This window comes from Rousettus aegyptiacus, unplaced genomic scaffold (genome assembly GCF_014176215.1).
Source record: "Rousettus aegyptiacus isolate mRouAeg1 unplaced genomic scaffold, mRouAeg1.p scaffold_m13_p_4, whole genome shotgun sequence".
In the NCBI taxonomy this organism is placed as follows: domain Eukaryota; kingdom Metazoa; phylum Chordata; class Mammalia; order Chiroptera; family Pteropodidae; genus Rousettus; species Rousettus aegyptiacus.
Window position 1 is genome coordinate 126,365,909 of NW_023416307.1, and position 22,462 is coordinate 126,388,370.

The 22,462-nt window shown below is 40.6% G+C and overlaps 2 protein-coding genes across 8 annotated transcripts in view; one reads left to right on the top strand and one right to left on the bottom strand.

Annotated features, from left to right (window-relative positions):
* Window positions 1-2,451, bottom strand: part of MRAS (muscle RAS oncogene homolog) — a 54,530-nt gene extending 52,079 nt beyond the window's left edge. The window contains exon 1 of one of the 4 annotated variants that reach the window (XM_016151179.2): window positions 2,029-2,451. The gene's annotated coding sequence lies outside the window, so the exon portion shown is untranslated. Of the gene's footprint in view, window positions 1-1,607; window positions 1,928-2,028 lie in introns of those variants that run through there. The other 3 variants (XM_036218944.1, XM_036218943.1, XM_016151178.2) reach the window with 3 other exon arrangements.
* Window positions 2,452-16,381: 13,930 nt separating this feature from the next.
* Window positions 16,382-22,462, top strand: part of NME9 (NME/NM23 family member 9) — a 42,997-nt gene continuing 36,916 nt past the window's right edge. For 2 of the 4 annotated variants that reach the window (XM_016151176.2, XM_016151173.2), the window contains exons 1-3: window positions 16,507-16,679; window positions 16,881-16,917; window positions 21,911-21,968. In XM_016151176.2, the coding sequence (XP_016006662.2) occupies window positions 16,555-16,679; window positions 16,881-16,917; window positions 21,911-21,968 (220 nt within the window). In that variant the 5' untranslated portion in view covers window positions 16,507-16,554. The other 2 variants (XM_016151177.2, XM_016151174.2) reach the window with 2 other exon arrangements.

Sequence of the window (22,462 nt, forward strand, 5' to 3'; positions counted from 1 at the left end):
CAGAGCATCAAAGCCCCATGCCTCCTGCCCTGGCAGAAAAAGGGCAAACTACGCCATAAATCACAGCCAGAGAAGCTAATTGGCTGCTGGGCAGTGAGAATAGACTCAAGGGTGAAAACTGTGGCCTGAAACATTTTCAACCCCAGTCAGCAGGGACATGCGATTTACAGGAAATTAGGAGATTTACAAAATGTTAGCAGGCTCAAGTTTCTTCCCTCAGAAGAGAAGGAGAAACTCTAAGAACTGTCTCAGTGAAAGTGCTTTATTCACAGCATAGACCCTGACACATGTCAGTCATTAATACTAACAGCTCACCACCCCACGCTTCAACCCACCAGTGAATGTCAATAGAGCATAACACAGGCTGCACCTGGACCCTTCAAGCCCAGGACAACGACCCTCACCAGAGGGAACCGACAGCTGCACAGTCTAAATCATGGTCTCTTGGGCACATTACTGATCCTTTTAGCCCCAGTCCCCCACCTGCATATGGGGATAATAATAAAACCTCTGAAGGAGTCTTGTCAAATGATGAGCAAGCACATTCGAGTCTAGCCTGTGTAAGTAAGCCCTGCTGACTGCTCTTATTACAATGGAGCTTCAGGGCTTTTTAAGTCAGATCACCTTATTACTCCTGTTGCCAGGGAAGTCACTCCTTGGAGGCCACAATTCTGAACCTTATCAGTCACCCTCTCTAGTCAGATCCAGGACAGAATGGAGTCCTTGAGGAGCAAGAACCATTCTAGCCCAAGGAGGTCAGGTACCAGCAGGCGCCCACGGAGGCAAGAGGGTCAAGCCCAGAGCTCTGTGATCAGGGCCTCGATAAAGTGGCCCCTTGTCCACCTCTCCAGACTAGGCTTTGTCCCAGCCACGGACAGTCTAATTGGGTGCCCAGTGCCCAAGCTCCTGCCAGGCATCATCTCCTCTAGCAGTCCTTCCCTGACTTTCCACACTGTCTGCTACCCCAACCCCTATGCTTCCCTGATCCCAGCACCGACCACGCTGGGCTGTCCCCCGGTTTGTGCCCCTATCTTCCCTGAGGAGCAGAAGCTAGCACTGTGTTCCACACACGGTGGGCGCCCTAGCCAGGTCCGGTCAATGAATGGGCCAGGCCCTCCTCGTGACCAAAACCCCAAGCCTCAAGTCTCAGGCACAGTGAAGGGCTGTTTATGAAGCAGGCTGCTTTTTGTTATTCAGCTGGATTTGACAACTCCCCCGGCGAAGCTCGGCGCTCGTTAACGCCATTTTAAAAGGGAAGAAAGTGACCCCCGTCCCCGAGTCCCGCTGCCCACCACCCCGCGGGTTCTCGCCTAAGCAGACAAGGAACCCAAGGACGGTTATCATAACAAGGGCTTTTGGGGCGGTGGGCAGGCCCTTCCCACTGGAGTCTCGGTCGTGGCCGATTTCTCGATCACACGCCGTTATGCGGGAGCCTGCGCTGGGGGGCAAAAGGCCACTCATCGCCAGTCCCAGCGCGCATTCCGCTAGGAGGGCACGGCCGGGCGGGGGGCGGCCACACCTCCCGCCTCGGAACAAAGCGCCAGCCCGGGCCGCGGGCAGCGCGCCCCCCGCCCGCCCCCGCGTGCCCGGCTGCCGACACCACTCACCGCACGCTCCAGCCGCGGCTGGGCTCCGGCCCTCAGGCCGCCTCCATGCTCGCCCGGGACTGACGGCTCCCGACCCGCGGGCCCGCCAGCCGCTCTGGCCCGTCCCCACCCCGGCGCCTCCTTAAAGCGACCGCGCACCCGCGCGCGCCCGGAGCGCTTGGCGCGCGGCGCATTCCTTATATTACAACAGCGCCTGCTAAAAATAGAGCGCTGCGGGGGCGCTAGGGGAGCCGGCTTGGCGCCGCGACCCCGCCGCCCCGGCCTCCATCCACGCTCCAGGACGCGCAGCCCGTGGAGTCACGGCCACCCGCGCCGAGTTCCCGGGACTCGGCAGGGCGCGCGAGCCCGGCCGCCGAACGGGGCTGGCACCGCTGCCGGCACCGCTGCCTACGCCCCTCCCGCCTGGGCCCCTTACGCTTACCCAGATCTGACCCGTGGCTCCAGGGAGCTGGCCTTAAGGTGGACGCAGAAGGGGAATTCGCCCGGGCTTCTTTAAGAGCCTCCGCGCTCCCTTTAGATCTCTGCTGGGCCTGGCCAACTTCTGAGCCTAAGGACGCCTTCTCATTCGTAAGTGATTCGGAATCGCCACCTTAATCGCATTTCCTCAGACCCCTGGGACTCGTTTCTCCCTAGATCCCGCCTCCAGCGTCGCTTCCCCAGGTCTTCTTGATACACCATTCCTGGGCCCAAAGTTCATTTGGATGGATGCGACCAGGACAGGCAACACTCGTGCTCTATTTCATTGTTTCAGTTCCGCTAACTCCTCCATTGGCGTCATTTTTTCCCCTTAAAAAAAAAAAAAAATCATTCACACAGCATAAAATTCCACCTTTTGAAGTATACAATTCAGTGGGTTTTAGTGTATTCACAACGTTGTGCAATCCTAATTATCTAATTCCAGAATATTTTCATTACAGCCTTCCCCTCTTCTCCCCCTCCCCCCGCCCAAAAAAGTACCCATTTTTTGTCACTCTTTCTTGCCTCCCCAGACCCCAACACCCTGGAAACCACTAATCAATCTACTTCCTGTCCATATGGATTTGCCTGTTCAGGACATTTCATATACATGAAATCATACAACTAATATCTTTGATGACCAACTTTTTACACTTTGCACAATGTTTTCAAGGTTTATCTATGTTGCAGCATGTAGAAGCGCTTAATTCCTTTTCGTGACTGAATAATATCCCATTGTATGTGTGCAGCACATTTTATTTATCTGTTCATCAGCTGATGGACAGATTGTTTGTACTTTTTGGGTATTATGAATAAAGCTACTCTAAACAGTCATGTACAAGTCTTCATTCATATGAACATATGTTTTCTCTTGCATATATACTTAGGAGTAGAATTGTGGGTAATACACTATGTTTAACATTTTAAGAACCCCCAAACTGTTTTCCCAAGTAGCTGCACTGTTTTACACTCCTACCAAAAATGTATGAAGGTTCCAGCGTGTCTACATCCTCACTAATACTTGTTATTGTCCGTCATTTTTTTTTATTATAGCCATCCTAACTGGGTAAAAGTGGTATCTCATGGTAGTTTTTATTATCAGTGTCATTTTTGAAGATGTTCTGTGTGTGGGTACACCTTGATGATGACTTGAAACCAGCTTTACACATCCGAGGAACCCATCCCCTATTATTTTGAGAGCTTCGCCCTCACTGCCCTGAGTCCTTCATGCCACGTAGGGCTCCCAGTTTGATGCAGGTTTTGATTGGCATCCCGGATAGCCATGCAGCCATTTGATGACACCTGTTGCCCCTTGCATCCCCACATCCACCTGCTGCTCTGAAGGTCCCATGGACCCCCCTCATGGATCCCCTCATGGGGGTCCACCAAGAGTATGTCACCTTAGTAGAGAGTTAAAAAACTGATTGAAATGGGGGCTTGAGAGACAGATATTTACCTTGACTGGCTGGATCTTGCCATGGAAACTGCCTCTTCCTCCCCGCTAGCATTTACCACAGGCCTTGGGGGAGGTGGGCAGGGGTCTGTGTGTTCTGGTGATTTGCCAGCCCCGCATAGGCTGCCTCCATAAGAGACCTCCTCTCCTGACCCCTGACTGGCACAGTGACCAGACTGTTGCCCTCAGCTTGAGTGGAGATAATGTCCGCACAAGAGTCAAAGATTTGCCTTTATACCATTTCCATGCACAAATCTTTAATAATCTATCCCTTCAGAAATGGAATTTAAACAGCTAGTAATCACACGCAGGTATCTGGGATTCTCCGATGGTGAGATTAAACCCTGCAGGTTGTGGCTGGAGTCTTACAACAGCGTCTGTCCCATTTGGGCTGCCTCCTCTGTTCTTTGAGCATGGCTCCATTGCTGGCAAATAGGGGCTTTAGGAAACAGGGCCACTGAGCAGAAAAGTGAGGCCTGGGTTTGATAGTTCATTCATTCAGTAAAAACTTCTAGACCACCTATTACGTGCCAGGCACTGTGACAGAGACCAACCTTTAAGCAAATTCAGAGTGCCACTGAGGTGTAAGTGGTGTGGAAGAGAGAGGTACCATGAACTGTGGGAGCCCAGAAGAAAGGCACCTAACCAGTGTGGGGTGGGAGCAAGTGCCCAGGGCAGACTTTTTGTGAGAAGTGATGTTTGAGGCTCAAAGGACAAAAAACAATCATCTAGGCTGCTAAGGAGAGAAAAAATCTTATATACTGAGGTATGAGTGAGCCAAAGTCTTTCTAAAAACTCCAATAGATCTGCGTAGCTAGATAGGTGTGTTTGGGGCATGGTAGAAGGCCAGACTCCTGGCTAGAAACCTAGGCAGGACTCAGGCCAGTTTCAGGCCCTGAGTTCCAAGGCCAGCCACAGTTCAGGAGCCAGTTCTTAGAACATGGGAAAGATCAGAACCACTGGGCTGACCCAGAGTAGAACTTTCCTGTTCAATGACACGAGCAAGTGTGCCTCATCCACTACAATGTGTCCTGTGCTTTCCTCTTTGTTGACTGTCATGCCTCAGAGCAAACCCAAGCTGGTACCTGGGAGTTTAGTAGGCAAACCTGGGATCTGGGAGACTTCAGGGCCAGGAGCCAGGTCACTATGGCACAACCTTCCTCCAGAACTCTGTCCCCCAGTGTAGTTGTTGGAGGTAAAAACAGCTCTGAGCTCCTGAGCCCTCAAAGTGTGCCAGACCAGGGCATAGCGATGGACCTGCATACCTCCCAGTGACCTGTGCGGAAGGTCTTACCCACTCTGCTTTAGAAATAAGGAGACCCCCAAGCCCAGTCTCACCTAGCCAGTAGAAAGATACAGAGTCTTGCCATTACAGAGTCTATACTCTTTCTCCTACGTCTGTGGGCCTCAATGGGCAGGTCAGTAGTGTGAGTGTTTGGTGTTGGAAAAGTAGGGAGAAGGTGAAGAGGATACTGGCGCTCATTCTAGTCACAGTCTCTTCAGGTCTGTGGCTGGAATTAGATCCTCTGCTGACCCTGAAGCACCAACCATCCATTAGCAGAAGAGCTTCACCCCACCCCCATGCCTATTCATCTCTTCAGCTGAACTTTCTTCTTGTCAGTTGTTACAAGGCCTTTCTTCCCTGGGCTGCCCATGATGTGGCACCAAGAAATACATAGTCTGCTCTCAGGGTTTTCATGGCCTTTACTAATTCAGCTTCAGTCATATCTCATTGTTAGCTCTCCCTGCAACCCCCACCTGCCCCTTCTCCCACCAAATAAACACACACACACCACACACACACACACACACACACACACACACACATGCACACACACACCAATCCCATTAGAAGCTAAACCTCACAAGATTTTTCTTCACTGATGCTTATATTTCCTGAGGCTTATGGTTCCTTCCTCACATGGACTCCCTCTTGCTCTCTGGGGCCAGACGAGCAGCTTTCAATCAAGCTACTTCCCATTCATGGACAAACTTCTCCAAAAAATTGTCTATACTCAACTAATATGTTTGTTTCTGGTAATTTATTCTCCCCTCTCTGGCTCTTCCTCTGTTTAAACTAAAGTCCAGTGAGTTTTAAATCCATAAGAACAAATAAGTTTTACATCATGAACCAGAACATACACATACACACACACGTGAAACAAAAATTTCATGAAAGAATACTATCTTTACTATGTGTGATGCACTCAATCTATGCTATGCTATGCTATGCTATTCTATTCTATTCTATTCTATTCTATTCTATTCTATTCTATTCTATTCTATTTAGACTTTCCAGTTCTTCTTGATTCAGTCGAGGGAGGTTGTATTTTTCTAAGTATTGGTCCATTTCTTCTAGGTTATTAAATTTGGTGTTATTTACTTTTTCATTGTATTCTTTCTTGTATGAGCCTTTGTATTTCTGCAATATCAGTCATAATTTCTCCCCCTTTCATCCCTGACTTTGTTTATTTGTGTCCTTTCTCTTTTTTCTTCAGTGAATCTAACCAGGGGTTTGTCGATTTTATTAACCTTCTCAAAAAACCAGCTCTTTGTTGCATCTATTCTATTCTATTCGTTTTACTAAAAAATTCTGGCAAGACCCATTAAATTAATTTCACACCTCTCTAATGGGCTGTGATCTATAGTCTGAAAAATATTGACTCACATTTTTGACACCCAGAGCCTCAAGGTAATAACATTACAGCAGACATTTGTCAAGAAAGAAAAGCCAACTCTAAGATTTTGAAGCACAGGTTCGAGATAATAGTTCGAAAAGAAAAAAACTTCTGATTTTCAAAACCTAGGAAATTTCCTCTTCTGGGCAGGATGAAGAAGGTTGTGGAAGGCCATTCCTCCTACTGTAACAAAATGAGATGAGGCTCTCCATCTGTTCCCTCTCCCCTCCCCTAGGACAGTTTGCCCAGAAAGAAGACCTCTAATGGAGGAAAAAGAAACCAGCAAAGCGAATAGTGGCCACATGGTACTAGAATGACAAATTGAAACACAAGTGGCCTTAAAAATACAACCAATTTTCTCCACATGACATTTGCTGAGTTCTGGGCCTGAGAATGCATCTGATTAGCAGAGTGAAATCTTCCACAGTCTTGCCATGCTTAAAAATCAAAGGATCCCAAGAAGAAATAGCCTGCCTCAAACACAAGGCCAGCTCCTGTCTTGTGACATTTGCCAGATTTTGAACCTCCACGGTAACAAGAGTCTGGAAAGCTGGATGGGGAACCTCTGAGGGGCAGGGCTGAATCTCCACAATTTTTCATGGCTGAAGATACAGAGAGCTGCAAGTTTCTCAATCAAAATCCACATGTGAGGAACAGTGGTAAACCAGAGATACAGTCTTGCAAAAATTGAAATTCAGCCCTAACCCAGCTCAATTTTTCACTGGATTGAGATGATCATCCTTCACCCCCATCTGCTTAACAGAAGAAGAAACACTTTGTTTGGCAAATTACATCATCTGAAGTCTTTATACCTCCCATATATTAGTCTACATAGTAAAAAATAACTAATCAGGTGAAGAGGCACAAAAATATAATTGGTAAGCAAGAGAAAAAATAGACAATAGAAGCAGATACACAGATCATTCAGATGTCAAAGTTAGTAGACAAGACTTTAAAATCAATGATGGTAGAGGTACTGGAAATCTCACACATTTCTGGTAAAAGTATAAAATGGTAGATCCATGTATCAGCCAAAGTCCACTCAGGATACAAAAACCACATAGTAATTTGGAGAAGGGAATTTTAATAAAAGAATTACTAAGTATAAGAAGGACTATCTACTAAGGGGAAAAGAGAACTCTAAAGAATAAATTAAAGCAGATATAGAGAGCAGCCTTTAGGGCTGAGGCAGAGCACCCCGGAAAGAAACAAACCTGTATGAGGTCCTGATCCTCATCTTCTTCCACCAGACTGAGCTTGGTACCTTGTTGGAGTCAGTGTGGTCATGTCCCACTGGATGATGAAGATCACTAAAGTTCCGTGCAGATGGAATTCACTGGAAAGCATTCCTTTGGGGCTCTGAGGGAAGCCGTTCATGGAAAGATGCCACACTGCGGGAGCTGCTGGAAAAGTCGACTTAGGGTATTGGAGGAAGCTGTCCATGGAGATATGCTGGTTGCCACATGTGCAGGAACCATGTGCTGCAGGAACCTGCCAAGTAAGCACATAAGAACCAGGAAGAGAAGTCTCTTTCCCCTTCAGTGGCAGTCAGGGCTCTCTACTTAGCTTAACATTGTGCCAAATGACAAAGGAGAAATGTTTACAGGGTCCAGCTCCATTACCACAGAGTAAGTAATTAGGGTTGGTTTTGGAGCTGAGAGACAATACATTGATAACTGGCATAACTGGCTTTAAAAAACTGTTTAGCAGAATCTACTAAAGCTAAATATATACCTACCTTTTGACACAACATTCCTACTTCTATGTATATACCTAAGAGAAATTAATAAACATGTTTACCAAAACAGATGTATAAGAATATTTATAGCAGTTTTAGTCATAAAACCCCCAAACTGAAGACCACTCAAATATTTATTAACTGAAGAATGAATAAATAAATTGTGATTTATTCATATAACGGAATTACTGCAATAAATAATAATGAAGTACTGATACATAAACAACAGAAATAAATCTTATGGACATAATATTAAATGAAAGGAGCCAGATGCAAAAAGCAACATATATGAAGTCCAGTAAAAAGTAACACTTTTTGAAGTTTTATGAAGTCGGAATAGAGATCGTGGCTATAGGGCAGTGATAACTGTGTAAGAAAGAAGTGCTTGAAAATATTATGTATCTTGATTTGGGTAGTAGTTACATGAAGATATACAAATGTGAAAATTCAACAAGCTATGCATTAATGGTTAGCACACTTTACACATTTCACTGTATGTGTATTATATTTACAAATTCAAATTATCTTCACCTAGATTAATATGGTAAAGGAAAAGGTGGATAAAATAGATAAAAGGAGAGAAAATGTCACCAGATAAGTGAAATCTACAAAAAAAAAAAACAAGTAAAATAAAATAACATTCTAGAACTTAAAAAGTATAATAACTAAAATCAAGAACTTATTGGATAAGTTTAATATCAGATTGAACACAGCTAAGCACAGAATAAATGAAATAGAAGACATACCAAGAATACACTGAAACTAAAGCACAGAAAAAAAGATCAACAGAGAAAGAGATAATAACATAAAAGACATGCGGATATAGTCAAATACCTAACATTTCTATCTCTGGCATCCCAGAAGAAGAGGAGAGAGATAATGGGATAGAAATAATATTCAAAGAGATAAAGGCAGAAAATTTTCCAAAACTGGTGAAAGACTTATATCCATAGATTCAAGGAGCTTGAAATTCCAGAAATGGTAAGCACAAAGAAAACTACATGCAAGCGTATCGTATTAAACTGCTGAAAACAGGGTAAAAAAATATTTTTTACAAATCAGACATATTTCTTCACTGAAAAAAAATCCTTTGATGAACATTTCCCAGAGCTGATAAGAAGCAGAGCTTGGCCGAGAGCCATTCCCTGCCACGTGAACAGTGTGGCCTGGCCTCTCAACAGGAGACACCTTCGTTGATATTTTGCAACTGGGAGCCTGAGACCAGCATCCTGAGCGTTTCTTCATAATAATCATCCAGCCGCAGCTTGCAAAAACAGTGGAAGAATGATTGTCATTTATAGCCAGATATTTTTACGAATCTCAGTATTTGAAATATTGTAATAACAAGTCAGAGAAAGAAAAATTGCCTGGATTTTGAACTTTAAATGCAGAGTTTGCTTATTATAATTTAGCCCAATTTTCTAAAATCCAATAGCATCATCCTGTTGACAAAATAGGAAACAATTTTTAAATCTCTGATAGTTCAAATTTTAAAACACTTTTACATTAAAACAAATATGAGTAAGGTACGTAGTACTTCAAAATGCACATAAATCTTTGCGATAAATATTAGCAAAGTTTAGAGAATTCAGAAGGTCATTTAGCATTAAGCCCTCAATCTTTGGGGGCATCCTTCAGGAAGCTTCAGGGGATGCACTGAAGGAGTAGCCTTTGGTAATGAGGTCTTTGTGAGTTAACTGGGATCTAGATCTGCTTCAAAAGTGTCTTTTGTTGGACAAAATAGATAGACAAGGAATTCTATTCTAATGGGTAGTTATAAGAGAAATAGGTCCTGCTCTCCAATCTCCCAGAGGAACCTAAACAATCAAGGGACAAAACTAATCACCTCTCTAGAGCTATCAGAAGCCATGAGGTCTGAGATTACACCCTGCTTGCAAGCTAACAAATTATCCTCCCATAGTTCAATGGATATTGGAAGAAGACATGAAACTCCTGGATTGGAGGTGAAAGATAGGTTATCACTCATGACAACAGTAGTAGCCAAAGGATTAGCATTTTTCACAGGCTTTCTGAACCTCAGTTCCCATGGGACAATGCAAAGAGGGCCAGGTATCCAGGTATACCTGCACATGCAGTGGGTTGTGTTATAGGAGAACTCTGAGTTTCAGGAAACCAAAGCTTTCACACAGAGAGGAAATATGCTTTATATAGAGGGAGACATTATCTCTATACTCCAAGGCTGAAAGCAAAACTGCCCTTTATTTTAGAATATATTATCTCTGTCTTTCAAGGTTGTTCACTGTGTAAACATACCTGAAAAGACAGTTAGAAATACAGTCAGTGCCTCTGCTTGAAAATGTGCAGAAACGCGAGAGACCCATGGGAGGTGTTTGCCAGCAGGAGAATCTGTAATCAGACTACTCTACAATGTGCAGAATGTCTCCTTGCCATCTCCTCTAACCTCTCAATAAGCTTGAGTGGTGGGTGCACAGACCCAAAAGTCCCACTTATCATGGGAACCGAGGGCTGCATGATAAGAGTCACCAGAAAGTTGGGACAATCTGCCCTACAAACACCCACAATACAAATCAGCAGTTTGATGGGAACTTCCCAGTGACTTCTAGTACATGAAGAAAGTACTAGAAAATACACAGTCCGATGCAGAGAGACTGGTTACTTCCAGTTTGTAGCTTACTAACTTGTATTCGCAAAGTCAGCCTCACAAGCAACAAAAAACTACTAGAACTAGTAGATGAATTTAGCAAGGTATCAGAATACAAAGTTAATATACAAAAACTGGTGTATTTCTGTGAACTGGAAGCACATAATTGGAAAAAAAAGTAAAAATATAAAAGCAAGTTTATTAATAATACCATTAATAAATGAAATAGAAATGATTTACAACAACTATAAAACACTGCTGAAATGAAAGAGTAAATAAATAGAAAAATACGCCATACTCACAGATTGGAAGACTCAATATTATTAACATGTCAAGGTTCCCCAAGTTAATCTTTCAATTCAATGCAATCCTAATCAAATTTCCAACAGGATTTAATAAAATACTAACAGGTTAATTCTGAAACTTATAGGAAAATCAAAAGACAGAATAGTTGAAGCAATTTCAAAAAAATAAAAACAAAGTTGAAACACTTTGGTTGCCTGATGTTAAAACTTATTTTATTACATGTCTTAGTTAGCTCAGATTGCTATAACAAAATACCATGAACTGTCTTATCAACAATAGAAATTTATTTCTCACAGTTCTGGAGGCTGGAAGTCAGAGATCATGGTGCCAGCTAGGACAGGTTCTGGTGAAGGTATTCTTCCTGGTTGCAGATGGCTGATTTCTCCTTGTGTTTTCACATGGCAGAACAAGAGCTAGCTAGCTCTCTGGGCTTTTCTTGTAGATGCACTAATCTCATCCACGAGGGCTTCAATCTCATGACCTAATCACCTTATAATACGATCACATTAACATTAGGTTTCAACATATGAATTTCAAGGAAACACAAACACTCAGTCCATAACCATGGAACTAGAGCAATCAAGATAGTGGAGTACTGGCATAAGCATAGACAAATAGATCAGTGGAATAGACTAAAGAGTCCTGAAAGAAACTGACACTTAACAACCGATCACTATCTGACAAAGGTGCCAAAGCAATCCAACGGAGTAAAGGAAAGTCTTTTCAACAAATGGTGCTCCACAACCAGAAAGCCATATGAAAAAAAAATAAAAATGAATCTTGACTCCTACCTCACATCCCACACAAAATTTATTTGAGACAAACTGTGGTACACCCATACTGTAGAATATGCAGCAATAAAAAAGGAATGAAATATATGCAACAACTTAGAAGAAGGGAATTATGCTGAGTGAAGAAAAGCCAATCCCCAAAGGTGACATACTATGTGATATGATTTATATTTCATTTTTTAAATGACAAAATTTTAGAAATGGTGGACAGAATAGTGGTTGCCAGAGGTTGAGGATGGGGTGTCGGGAACCACAAAGATCACTGTGTTCAGGAATTCGACTATGGTGGTGGGCACACGAACCTACACAGGTGATAGAATTTTATAGACTCTAATACACACACACACACACACACACACACATGCACATGCACGCACACACACACACACACACAGAGTACAACTAAAACTGGGGAAATCTGTGGGGTAAATTATATTGATATCAATATCCTGATTGTGATATTATACTATAGTTTTGCAAATTGTTACCATTAGGGGAAATGGAGCAGTGTACAAAGAATTTGTCTGTGTTATCCTTACAACTGCATACATCTTCAATTATCTCAGTAAAAATTGCAATTAAAAATGAATTTGAGTTGGATCATAGGCCTAAATGTAAATTTTAAATAATTCCTTTCTTCATAATTTTTTATAATTCCTAGTATTATAACTTTTTAATAATTCATGGAAGAAAATAAGGGGAATATCTTCATGACCAGGGGCAGGCAAAGATTCTTTAGGAAAAGATTTCTGAGACAGGACAAAAAAAAAAAAAACAAACCAATAAACATAGAATTAAAAAAATTATCAATCAAATTTCATCGAAATCTTAAAACTTCTGGCCATTAAGCCATCCTGGTAACACCAAACTGGCAGATGGAGACAGAATATGTAGGATTCCGCATCTGATACTTCACCATTTGGGCCCAGGAAGTAAAACTCATCACTGCCACCTGGACTGAGGAAAACTAGTCAAATGTTTCTATCTGGCTGTAAGCAAAGGGGTGATCCATGTGATCCTTGACTGGGACCTGTCTCCCAGCAGCGATCCCACACTCTAAAAAGAGAATACGATATCTTGACAACAACAATGTTATCTCTCTCCATAATATTTCTGAAAGGTAGGTATTATATTCCTCATTTTATGAGGCTGAGGAAGCTTCATAACGTACTGAAGCTCACAGAGGTAGTAGGTGGTAGGTCCAGCTTCCAACCCAAGTCTGTTTGACTCTAAAGCTCCCCCAGTTCTACTACTTCCAGCTGCTTACCTCATAATAGGGGCATGCTGTTACTTATAGAAAAAGAAAACACAATATGTGGAAGTAGAGAAGTATCAGCCTAGACAAAGATGTAGGTATATACCCTTATCTTAGATGAAAAACTGGAAGTTATCTGGGCAGATACATAGCCTGCATTGGTTCGTAATATGCTCTTAAAATGAGTAGGTTCATTCTTGTTTTACACAGTTACATCACAGTTCTGAAGTGTTTTCATAAATAAAATGTTTCTGGTGAACAATTTGGATCACAGAAAGATTTCCCTTGAGTAAATCACCACCTTGTGGCAATGAACGTGACTTGCAAGAGAAAGAATAAGGTGGAGCTTTTTTGTTGTTGTTGGTTTTTGTTTGTTTGTTTGTTTGTTTAATCTTTCAGACTCCAAAACACAGTAGTAACCCTTAAAGTTAGACATTTTTGCATTGAACAAAGAAAAACCAAAAAAGGGTTTTCCTTAGGGCAGGTGTAATTAAAATAGATGTCTTTGAAAAAGATATTTGATTTTTGGGCAAAGCAATGAAATCACTGACCCATATGTAAAAGATGGTAATTTTATTAAATCAATTTGTAAAAAGCTGGGGTGACTCAAGATCATCTGTTGGGGGCAAAATTTAAGAGGCTCCATATGGTTCGAACTATACACTTTTGAAAGTAAAAAGTATTGCTATTAATAATTGCATGAGACAACAGTGTAAAACTGGGGTGTCCCAGGAAAACTGGGGATACGTGGTTCCCCCGAGTTTGTTTCTGTGGTCTGGCCTGGCAAAAATGTGACCATGTTTTATAGTAGAAACTACATGGTGAGAAATCTAACCCTTTCAAAAAGAATACAAAGTTTCTTTCAGTGTGCTGGCAGAAGTTTAGTGTCTGGTTTGAATTTTATTTTGGGAACTAAGTTCTAAGGGATATTTCAAACTATTCTAGAGCTTGAGTAACCACCATCCTGTGGCAACAAACACCACTTGCATCTAGTAGACCAATTTTGCAATCCTGTGTCTTTCAGATACCATTGTATGAATGTGCTACAGTTTGATTATTCATTCATCTATTGAAAGACATTTTGATTTCGGCTAATTTTGGTGATTATAAATAAAGCTGCTATAAACATTATGTGCAGGTTTTTGTGCACACATAAATTTTAAATCAACTGGGTAAATATGTAGGCGCATGACTGCTGGATTGTATAGTAAGACTGTTTAGCTTTGTGAGAAACTGCCAAACTGTCTTCTAAAGTGGCTGTAGCGTTTTGCATTCCCATCATCAATAAATGAGACCTGCTGCTCTGTATCTTCACGAGCATTTAACACTGTCAGTTTTTTTTTTTTTTGGGGGGGGAGGGTTTGGTTATTAGCCATCCTAATATACCATGGGCAGAAGTATCTCCTTATTGTTTTAATTTGTAATTCCCTAATAACAAATGAGGTTGAGCACCTTTTATTTACTTACTTTCCATTTATATATCTTCTTCGATGAAGTATCTTTTCAGATCTTTTGTCCATGTTTATATTGGGTTGTTTGTTTTCTTATTGTTGAGTTTTGTATATTTTGGATAAAGGTCATTTGTTAGATATGTGTTTTACAAATATTTTTCCCCCTGTCTATGGGTGGTCTTTTCAGTCTTTCAACAGTTTTCTGCAGAGCACAATGTTTAATTTCAATAATGTCCGACTTAAAATTTTTGCTTTCAAGGATCATATTTCTGGTGTTATATCTTAAAAGTCATTGCCATACTCGAGATCACATAGATTTCCTCCTATGTTTTCTTCTAGAAATTTAGTAGTTTTGCATTTTACATTTATGTCTATGATCCATGGAGTTAATTTTTGTGAAAGGTGTAAGGTCTGTGTCCAGATTTTTTTTTTTTTTTTTGCAAATGGATGTCCAATTATTTCAATATCATTTTTTGAAAAGACTAGCCTTTCTTCATGGACTTTACTTTGTCTCTTTGTCAAAAATGAGTTAACTACATTTGTATAGGTCTATTTCTGGACTCTCTCTTTTATTGATCTATGTATCTATTCTTTCACTAATATCATTTCATCTTCCTTATGATAGCTTTATAGTAAGTCTTTAAGTCTGGTAGCGTGAGTTTCCCAATTTTGTTAGTCTTTTTCAGTATCAAGTTGGTTATTCTATGTCTCTTACCTTTTCGTATAAACTCTAGAATCAGTTTGTTGATTTCCACAAACTATCTTGCTGGGATTTTGACTGAAATTGTGTTTAATCTATACATCACATTGGGAAGAACTGACATCTTAACAATATTGATTCTCCCTATTTATGAACATAGAATATCTTTCCATTTATTTAAATCTTTTTTATTTCTTTTATCAGCTGTTATTGATTTCTAGTTTAATTCTACTGTGATCTGAGAACATACTCTGTATGATTTCTAGTCTTTTAAATTTGTTAAGGTATGTTTTATGACCTAGAATATGGTTTCTCTTGGTGAATGTTCCATGTGAACTTGAGAAGAATCTGTATTCTGCTGTTGTTGGATGACTTATTGCTTAAATGTCAATGAGATCAATTTTATTGATGTTGTCGTTCAGTTCAGCTATATCCTTGTTCATTGTCTGCCTGCTGGATCTACTCATTACTAGAAAAGCGGTGTGAAGTCTTCAATAATAGTAGTGGGTTTATCTATTTTTCCTTGCAGTTCTATCAGTTTTTGCCTTGTGTATTTTGATGCTCTGTTAAGTACATACACATTACGTATTGTTCTGTCTTCCCAGAGAATTGATCCCTTTAACATTATGTAATGCCTTCTCTTCATCCCTGCTACATTCCCTTGTTCTGGAGTCTGCTTCAGTTGAATTAACATAGCTATTTCAGCTTTCTTTTCATTAGCATTAACATGGCATAGCTTTCTGCACCCTTTTACCTTTAACTTGTCTGTGTCTTTATATATTTAAAATGGATTTCTTGCAGACAACACACAATTGAGCCTTTTTTATCCACTGACAATCTGTCTTTAAATTGGTATAGACTATTCACACCATGTTTGTAACTGTTTCCTATTTATTTATTCCACTTGACTTTCATACCTCATTTTGGATTTGTAATTTTGTATTCTTTGTCTTAAAGGGAACCGCTCTAGATCCTTCAAAAAGTGGAGCCACTCATCCTGGCATCCATTAAGAAACGGTAAAAAAAAAAAAAAAAAAAAAAAAAAAAAAAAAAAAAGACTGCACACCAGCCCTGGTAGGGTAGGGGAGATGCAGGGATTCAGCTATGCGACTATGTAACACCTAGAAGCATGGGTCTCTGCTGAGTGGGTCCAAATTCCCCAGATACTGACAAACGCCTCAGCCAATGAAAGCGTTCGTTCAGTCCAATTCCGATGGCAGGGGGCGGGACTCTCTCCTGCTTTCCGCGGGGCTCAGAGGGGGCGTGGCTTACATGTACGCAAGTTTATTACCTGGCTGATTTGGCATTAGGCTGTGTTGCCATGACGACCGCGGCTGAGTTGCCGCAGAGTGAGTTGGAAACTCTAGCGGCACGTTTAAGACCGTGCACCTGTAGAAAGAGTTCGCCGTATTTCAATTTCTCAGGAATACACTTAAGAGTAGGAATAAGTGTTTTATGGCCTTTTTTTCCTCCCAAATTCTTATGCCGACGCTCTGATGCCTTCGCCTGGAGCTCTTACTCCGGCCTCTGCGCGCGCCATTCGGCAGGCTCTGCGGCTAGGAAGGGGTTTCACAAATCCGCAGAAAAACTCCCTGGCAAGCCAAAAGCTCATGGGCTGCAGGTTCCGCTTCCCCTGTGCAGTGTTTATTTTTCATCAGTGCATTTATTTGCTCCCACTTATATTTACCTTAAAGGGACGGGTGGTTGGGGAGGGGATGCTTTGTCTAAAGGAGGCTCGCTGATCCGCGAAGCTGTTTGTTGAGAGGCTGCGGCCCCGGGCAGGCTCGAGCCAGCAGTAACAGGGCTTCTGTCTTCTTTGCAGGGCCATGGGCAGCAAGAAGAAGGAAACTGCCCTGCAGGTAAGCTTCAAGGGGCGCTTGCTTCCAGCACTGGGGTTGGGGTTGGGGGATGAGGAGGACAGCGTGGAACGGAAAGTGTAATATAGAAGTGATGTTCTGTTTGCTGGCAGTATATGACAGTGTTCTCAAGCTTGAATATAGATCTCGGACCCCTAGTGGGGACAAATATTTTGTACCCTTGACTACAAGCAAACATAACATTAGGTTTAAGTTCTTTATGCTTATAATGCTTATGCAGCCTTAAAATCCAAACATGAGTTAAAATAAAACTACAAAACCAAGAAAATATCGAGCAATATAATTCAGTATAACTTTTTTCGTTTGCTTAAATATAATTGCAACTTACTGCAAGAATATAATATAGGTTCTTTTGAGCTTGGGCATGCATCTGTAACCGTGTGCTCTCCAGAGACCTAGTTCTCCCACAACTGCTCTTTTCAATCATTCATTTATTTCACAAATATGTTTTGGTATTTTATGTGCTGTGCATTTTTTCATATAAAGTGCCTTACTTCATTTGTGTCTAGGACAAGTGAATCTGTAAGACAGTATTTGCTCTTTTTTTCTGGTCCCGGACAATAAGTAGTTGGTGATTCTAAAATGAGAGTAAAAACATGCAGGCACCTGCCGTGGAATTGGGAGGGAGTGCTTTGTCATAAGGAGACCATATGGATGATCTGTTCTATGGGTACATTTTAAAGCGCACTTAACAATGCCTCATAGTCAGTTCTGCCCATCAGAATACCTCCTGGATAGTAGAGCAGCAGTGGTCTTGAGATATATGATTTCTCTTTCATTGTCCTTGGTGGTACCAGCACTTCACACAAGAATTTCAAACGCCTAGTGATTTGGAAAGAGAGAAAGCAATGTCAGTCTAAGGATAGCATATAGAAGGAGGGAAGAGCTTTGGACTAGAAGCCCAAAGACTTGATGTAGTTCTTGACTCTTCTCTTAGCCAACTCTGGGACTTTGGATAATCACATAACCTCCCTCGGCTATATAAGCTTGCCCATCTGTAGAATGAGGATGTTGGATGAATCAACCCGTAGATTCTTTTAGCCTTGATGTTCTGGTAGTCTAGAGTTCTGCAAATAAATTCTAAGCACCTAGTCCTAGCACTTATTGCTGCTTGAAGGATTTCCTCAACCTCTCTGGGCCTCTAAATCCTTTTTGTAAACAGGAGGGATAATATATAACCTGCAGAGTTGTTGTGATAGACTCCTTTAGATACCTCCAGGCTGGTCTGAATCCTGTCTCTGGTGTCTCTAAAATTTTTGCCTCATATGATTATCTTCTCATGTGTCTATACCATATATCCCCTTTGGGGGTAATAACAGGTTTTAGCAATTATTTTTCATCTCTCTTACCCAGAGCTCTGAGTGTAATGCTGTACTCAAAGTAAGTTTTCCAATCTGCTGATGGGGGAGGGAAAGGGGGCATGTACTGAGGCATCCGTGTAAGCATTATCTCTCTACCAGGTCAACTCCTTGAGAGCAATGCTCTATGGCCTGTCAACCCAGGAACCCTGTCCTCTTTCTGGGTAAGACTATTTAGGGTTCTTTCTGCAACTGAGACAGAAATCGTAAGACATCCAGAGACAGTGTGGTCGAAAGGTGCCATACATTCCCCATTCGTTCCCTACCCATACTGTTCTGTTCCTGCTCCTAGGAGGGCGATTCTTCAACTGTCCAAAGGGCCCTGGCCTCACCGCTGGTATGGTGTGGCTCATCCCACCACAGGGATGCTCCACAGATTGCTGCCACTGACTGACAGATGAGCCTTTGAAAGTGACTGTTGTGAGAGAGGGGGTGGGGGCTCTTCTGAACCTTTCCATCACTTTCCTCAGAACTATAGTTGTGGACCCAGCATGACATCAGTCCAACTCTCTTATCCCCTTTAAGGCATCAAGAAGACTTTTCTAGTTTTCTTTTTTTCTTTTTTTAAATCAAAACAAAAAAGTGTGGAAGCATAATTTCTTCAGAAAAATGGAGCTTTTGATAGAGGATTTGCAGATATTTTATGTTTTCAGCCCATTTAAAGAGACAAAGACCTTGGCATAACTGTATTAAGGACAAGTGGTAATTGTCATGATCTTTTAATTTATATAGTTTCAAAACAGCTCCCCACAAAAACTTACTAATTACAAAGGGAAAGAATAGTTTTACAGTGGAGGGGCCTGGCAGACCACCTTAATCAAATGATCAAAGTGAACACCAGCAGTAATGAGCAGATGGAAATTGCATGTCACCTAATAGGATACAATGAGAGAACCACTCATCTGCTTTTCTGACACTCCAACCAATTCCAACCAGCTCCAGCCAGTTCCAACCACATGGAAGATGCACAGCCTGGATGTAATCAGCAGGAAACATCAGACACCCCCAAACTGAGGGACATTCTGCGAAATAACCAACATGTAGTCTTCAAAAGTGTCAAGGTCATAAAAACCAAAGAAAGACTGAAGAACTATTCCAGACTGAAGAAAACTAAAGAGACTTGCCAAATCTAGCACGTGATTTGATTGGAACCTTTGCTACTGAGGACTTTATTGGGACGATTGGTAAAACCTGAATAGGATCTGAGGCTCAGAGTTTATTTCCTGATTTTGATGGTTGTATTGTGGTTATGTAGGATAATGTCTGTATTCAGGAATAACAGGATATCAGGTTGGTAATTTACTTTCAAATAATTCAAGAGAAAAGAAGTCCTTTATACTATACTTGCATATTTTCTGTAAGTTTGAAATTGTTTCAAAATAAAAACATTATACAAAAACGTATACTATTTATAAAGAGGACAATATGTATTTCTCCTTGAATTAAATTTTGATATAAACCAGAATACTTTGTAGATCAGAAAACAATGTAAAGAAGTGGCAATAAATTTCACTGTTAATTATTTCTGATGTAGATATCTGGATATATTTAACAAAAAGTGCAAAACGCAGACACAAAACTACGAAACGTTGCTAAGAAAATTAAGGAAGATTTAATAAATGATGAGAAACATCGTATTCATGGACTGGAAGACTCAAGGTTGTTAACATTTCAATTTTTTCCTAAATTGATCCATGAGATCAATGCAATTCTAATTCAGATCTCTATAGGAGCTTTTGCAGAAATTGCCAGGCTGGTTCTAAAATGTATATGGAAATGCAAAGAACCTGGAATAGCCAAAATAATCTTGAAAAAGAAGAACAAATATGGAGGCCTCACACTGCCTGATTCCAAGATTTATTATAAAGCTACACTAATCAAAATATTGTGATACTGGCATAAAAATAAATAAATAAGTCAATGAAACAGAATAGAATCCAAAATAAACCTATTCTTATGCAGTCGATTGGTTTTCAACAAAAGTACCAAAACAATTTTATGAAGAAATAAATCCTTTTCAACAAATTTTGCAGAAACCTCTGTATGTCTACATAGAAGAAAATTAACCACAATCTTTTCTTTGCAGCACACACCACAGAAATTAATTTCAGATGGGTCACAAACTTAAATATGAAAGCTTAAATTATAAAGCTTTTAGAAGAAAATAGGAGAGCATTTTAGTGACTTCCAGGAAAGATTTTTTTTTTCAGAAGGACATAGAAAGCACTAATAATAAAACTAAAATTTCATAAATTAGATTTGATTAACATTAAAACTTCTATTCAACAAAAGACACTGACTATTAAGAAAATGAATAGGTGAACCGCGGACTTAGAGAACATATTTACAATACATAATTCTGACAAAGAGCTCGTACCCAAAATATATTAAGAAACCCTTTATAATCTAATAAAAAGTCCAACAATCCAATAAAGGAAATGAACGTACCAATGGGCACTTCTCAGAGGAAATATGCAAATGCCTGATAACACTATTAGTCACCAGGAAAATGAGATTACAGCTATAATGAGATACCACGATATTACCATTAGTGTGGCTAAAAAATAAAAATAAAAAAAAAAGACATCCTCAAATATTGCTGTGAATGTGGAGCAACTAGAACTCTAATACTTTGCTAATGGAAGTTTAAAATGGTACAACCACTTTAGGGGAAGTGCGGGCAGTTTCTTATTACATTGAACATACATTTACCCTATGTCCTAGCAACTTGACTCCTAGGTATTTACTGACCAAAGAGAAAGGAAAACATAAATGCAATAAGATTTAACAAGAATGGTCATAAGTTTTTATTCATAATAGCTCCAAATTGGAAGTAATCCAAATATCCATCAAGCAAATTATAATATAGTCATACAATGGAATTTGCTTAAGAATAAAAATGAATTACTGACCCAACTACACAGATGGATCCTTAAAAATAATACATGCTGTATTATTTAATTTACATGAAGTTTCAGAATAGGCAGAACATGTCCATTGTGACAGAAAGATCAGTGACTACCTGGGGTGAGGAGTGGGCAGTGACCGGGAGGAGACATGAGAGAACTTTCTGGGGTGATAGAAATGTTCCGTACTGTGATAGGAGTGTGGTTACATGGATGTACGCATTCGCCAAAACTCATTGGACCATAACACGTTATTCTGTTATTTCAAGCTACATAATTTATAGCGATAAAATGTATAAGCAGACAAAAAAGAAAAAACGAGTAAGTATCTGTGCATAAATAAAAATGTCAAAACTTAATGTTGAATGAAAATACGAATGACAAAAAAAAATCTTCAATATGTTACTATCTATATATATTTGAAGGCACAAAACAACTTTATATATTGTTCATGGACAAGTAACAAGTAAAAATTACTTTCTTAAAAATATCTGAGATTTTCTTAAGATAGTGTTTATTGTTCCTGGAGAAGGAGGCAGGAAGAGAGAGGAAAAAAAGAAGAGTGGGGAAAGAGGACAGCTCGAGTTGTATTTGTAACTATTTCATTGAGGGAGAGTGAGAGAGAGAGAGAATCTGAATCGAGCAAATATATTAACTTGTCGCCACATCAGTGTTCTCAGTAATACAGTATTTGTTCCTCTTTGATGTTAGGTCAACATCAGCACCCAGGAGCTTTGGGAAGAAATGCTCAGTTCCAAAGGAGTAACTGGTAATTTAAGATAATTTTTTTAGATCTATTCTTTTCAAAATTGCCAAGTGACAGATTAAATCATGAAGAGAAAAGCTGTAATGACCACCATCTTCCTATAACCTTGATTTTCATGAATAAAGAACCAGGTAATTTCTTTGTACAGACATATCTGGCTTGAACACCTGTTGTTAAGTTCAGTACAAGAACCTAGTCATTGCCGGCAGATAACAGGGTTCCTTTGTTTTAGAGGTGATTTGTCACACTCAAGTGTTGTTTGGTTTTAAGAAACTGAACCTTCTTCTAATTACCTGAGTCACAAAACGGGAGTGCCCTGGAAGGAATATCACGATCCTTTGGAACTCAAGGGCTGGAAAGAGAGCCAGTTATCCCAAGGGACTGGAACTAGAAACTGCATGCATAGTCATTAGAAAACAGCACAGCCACTGTCCTTGATCCTCCTTGTCCTCATCCTCCTTGTGTCAGTTACCTATTGCTAGCCCCAAACTTAGTGG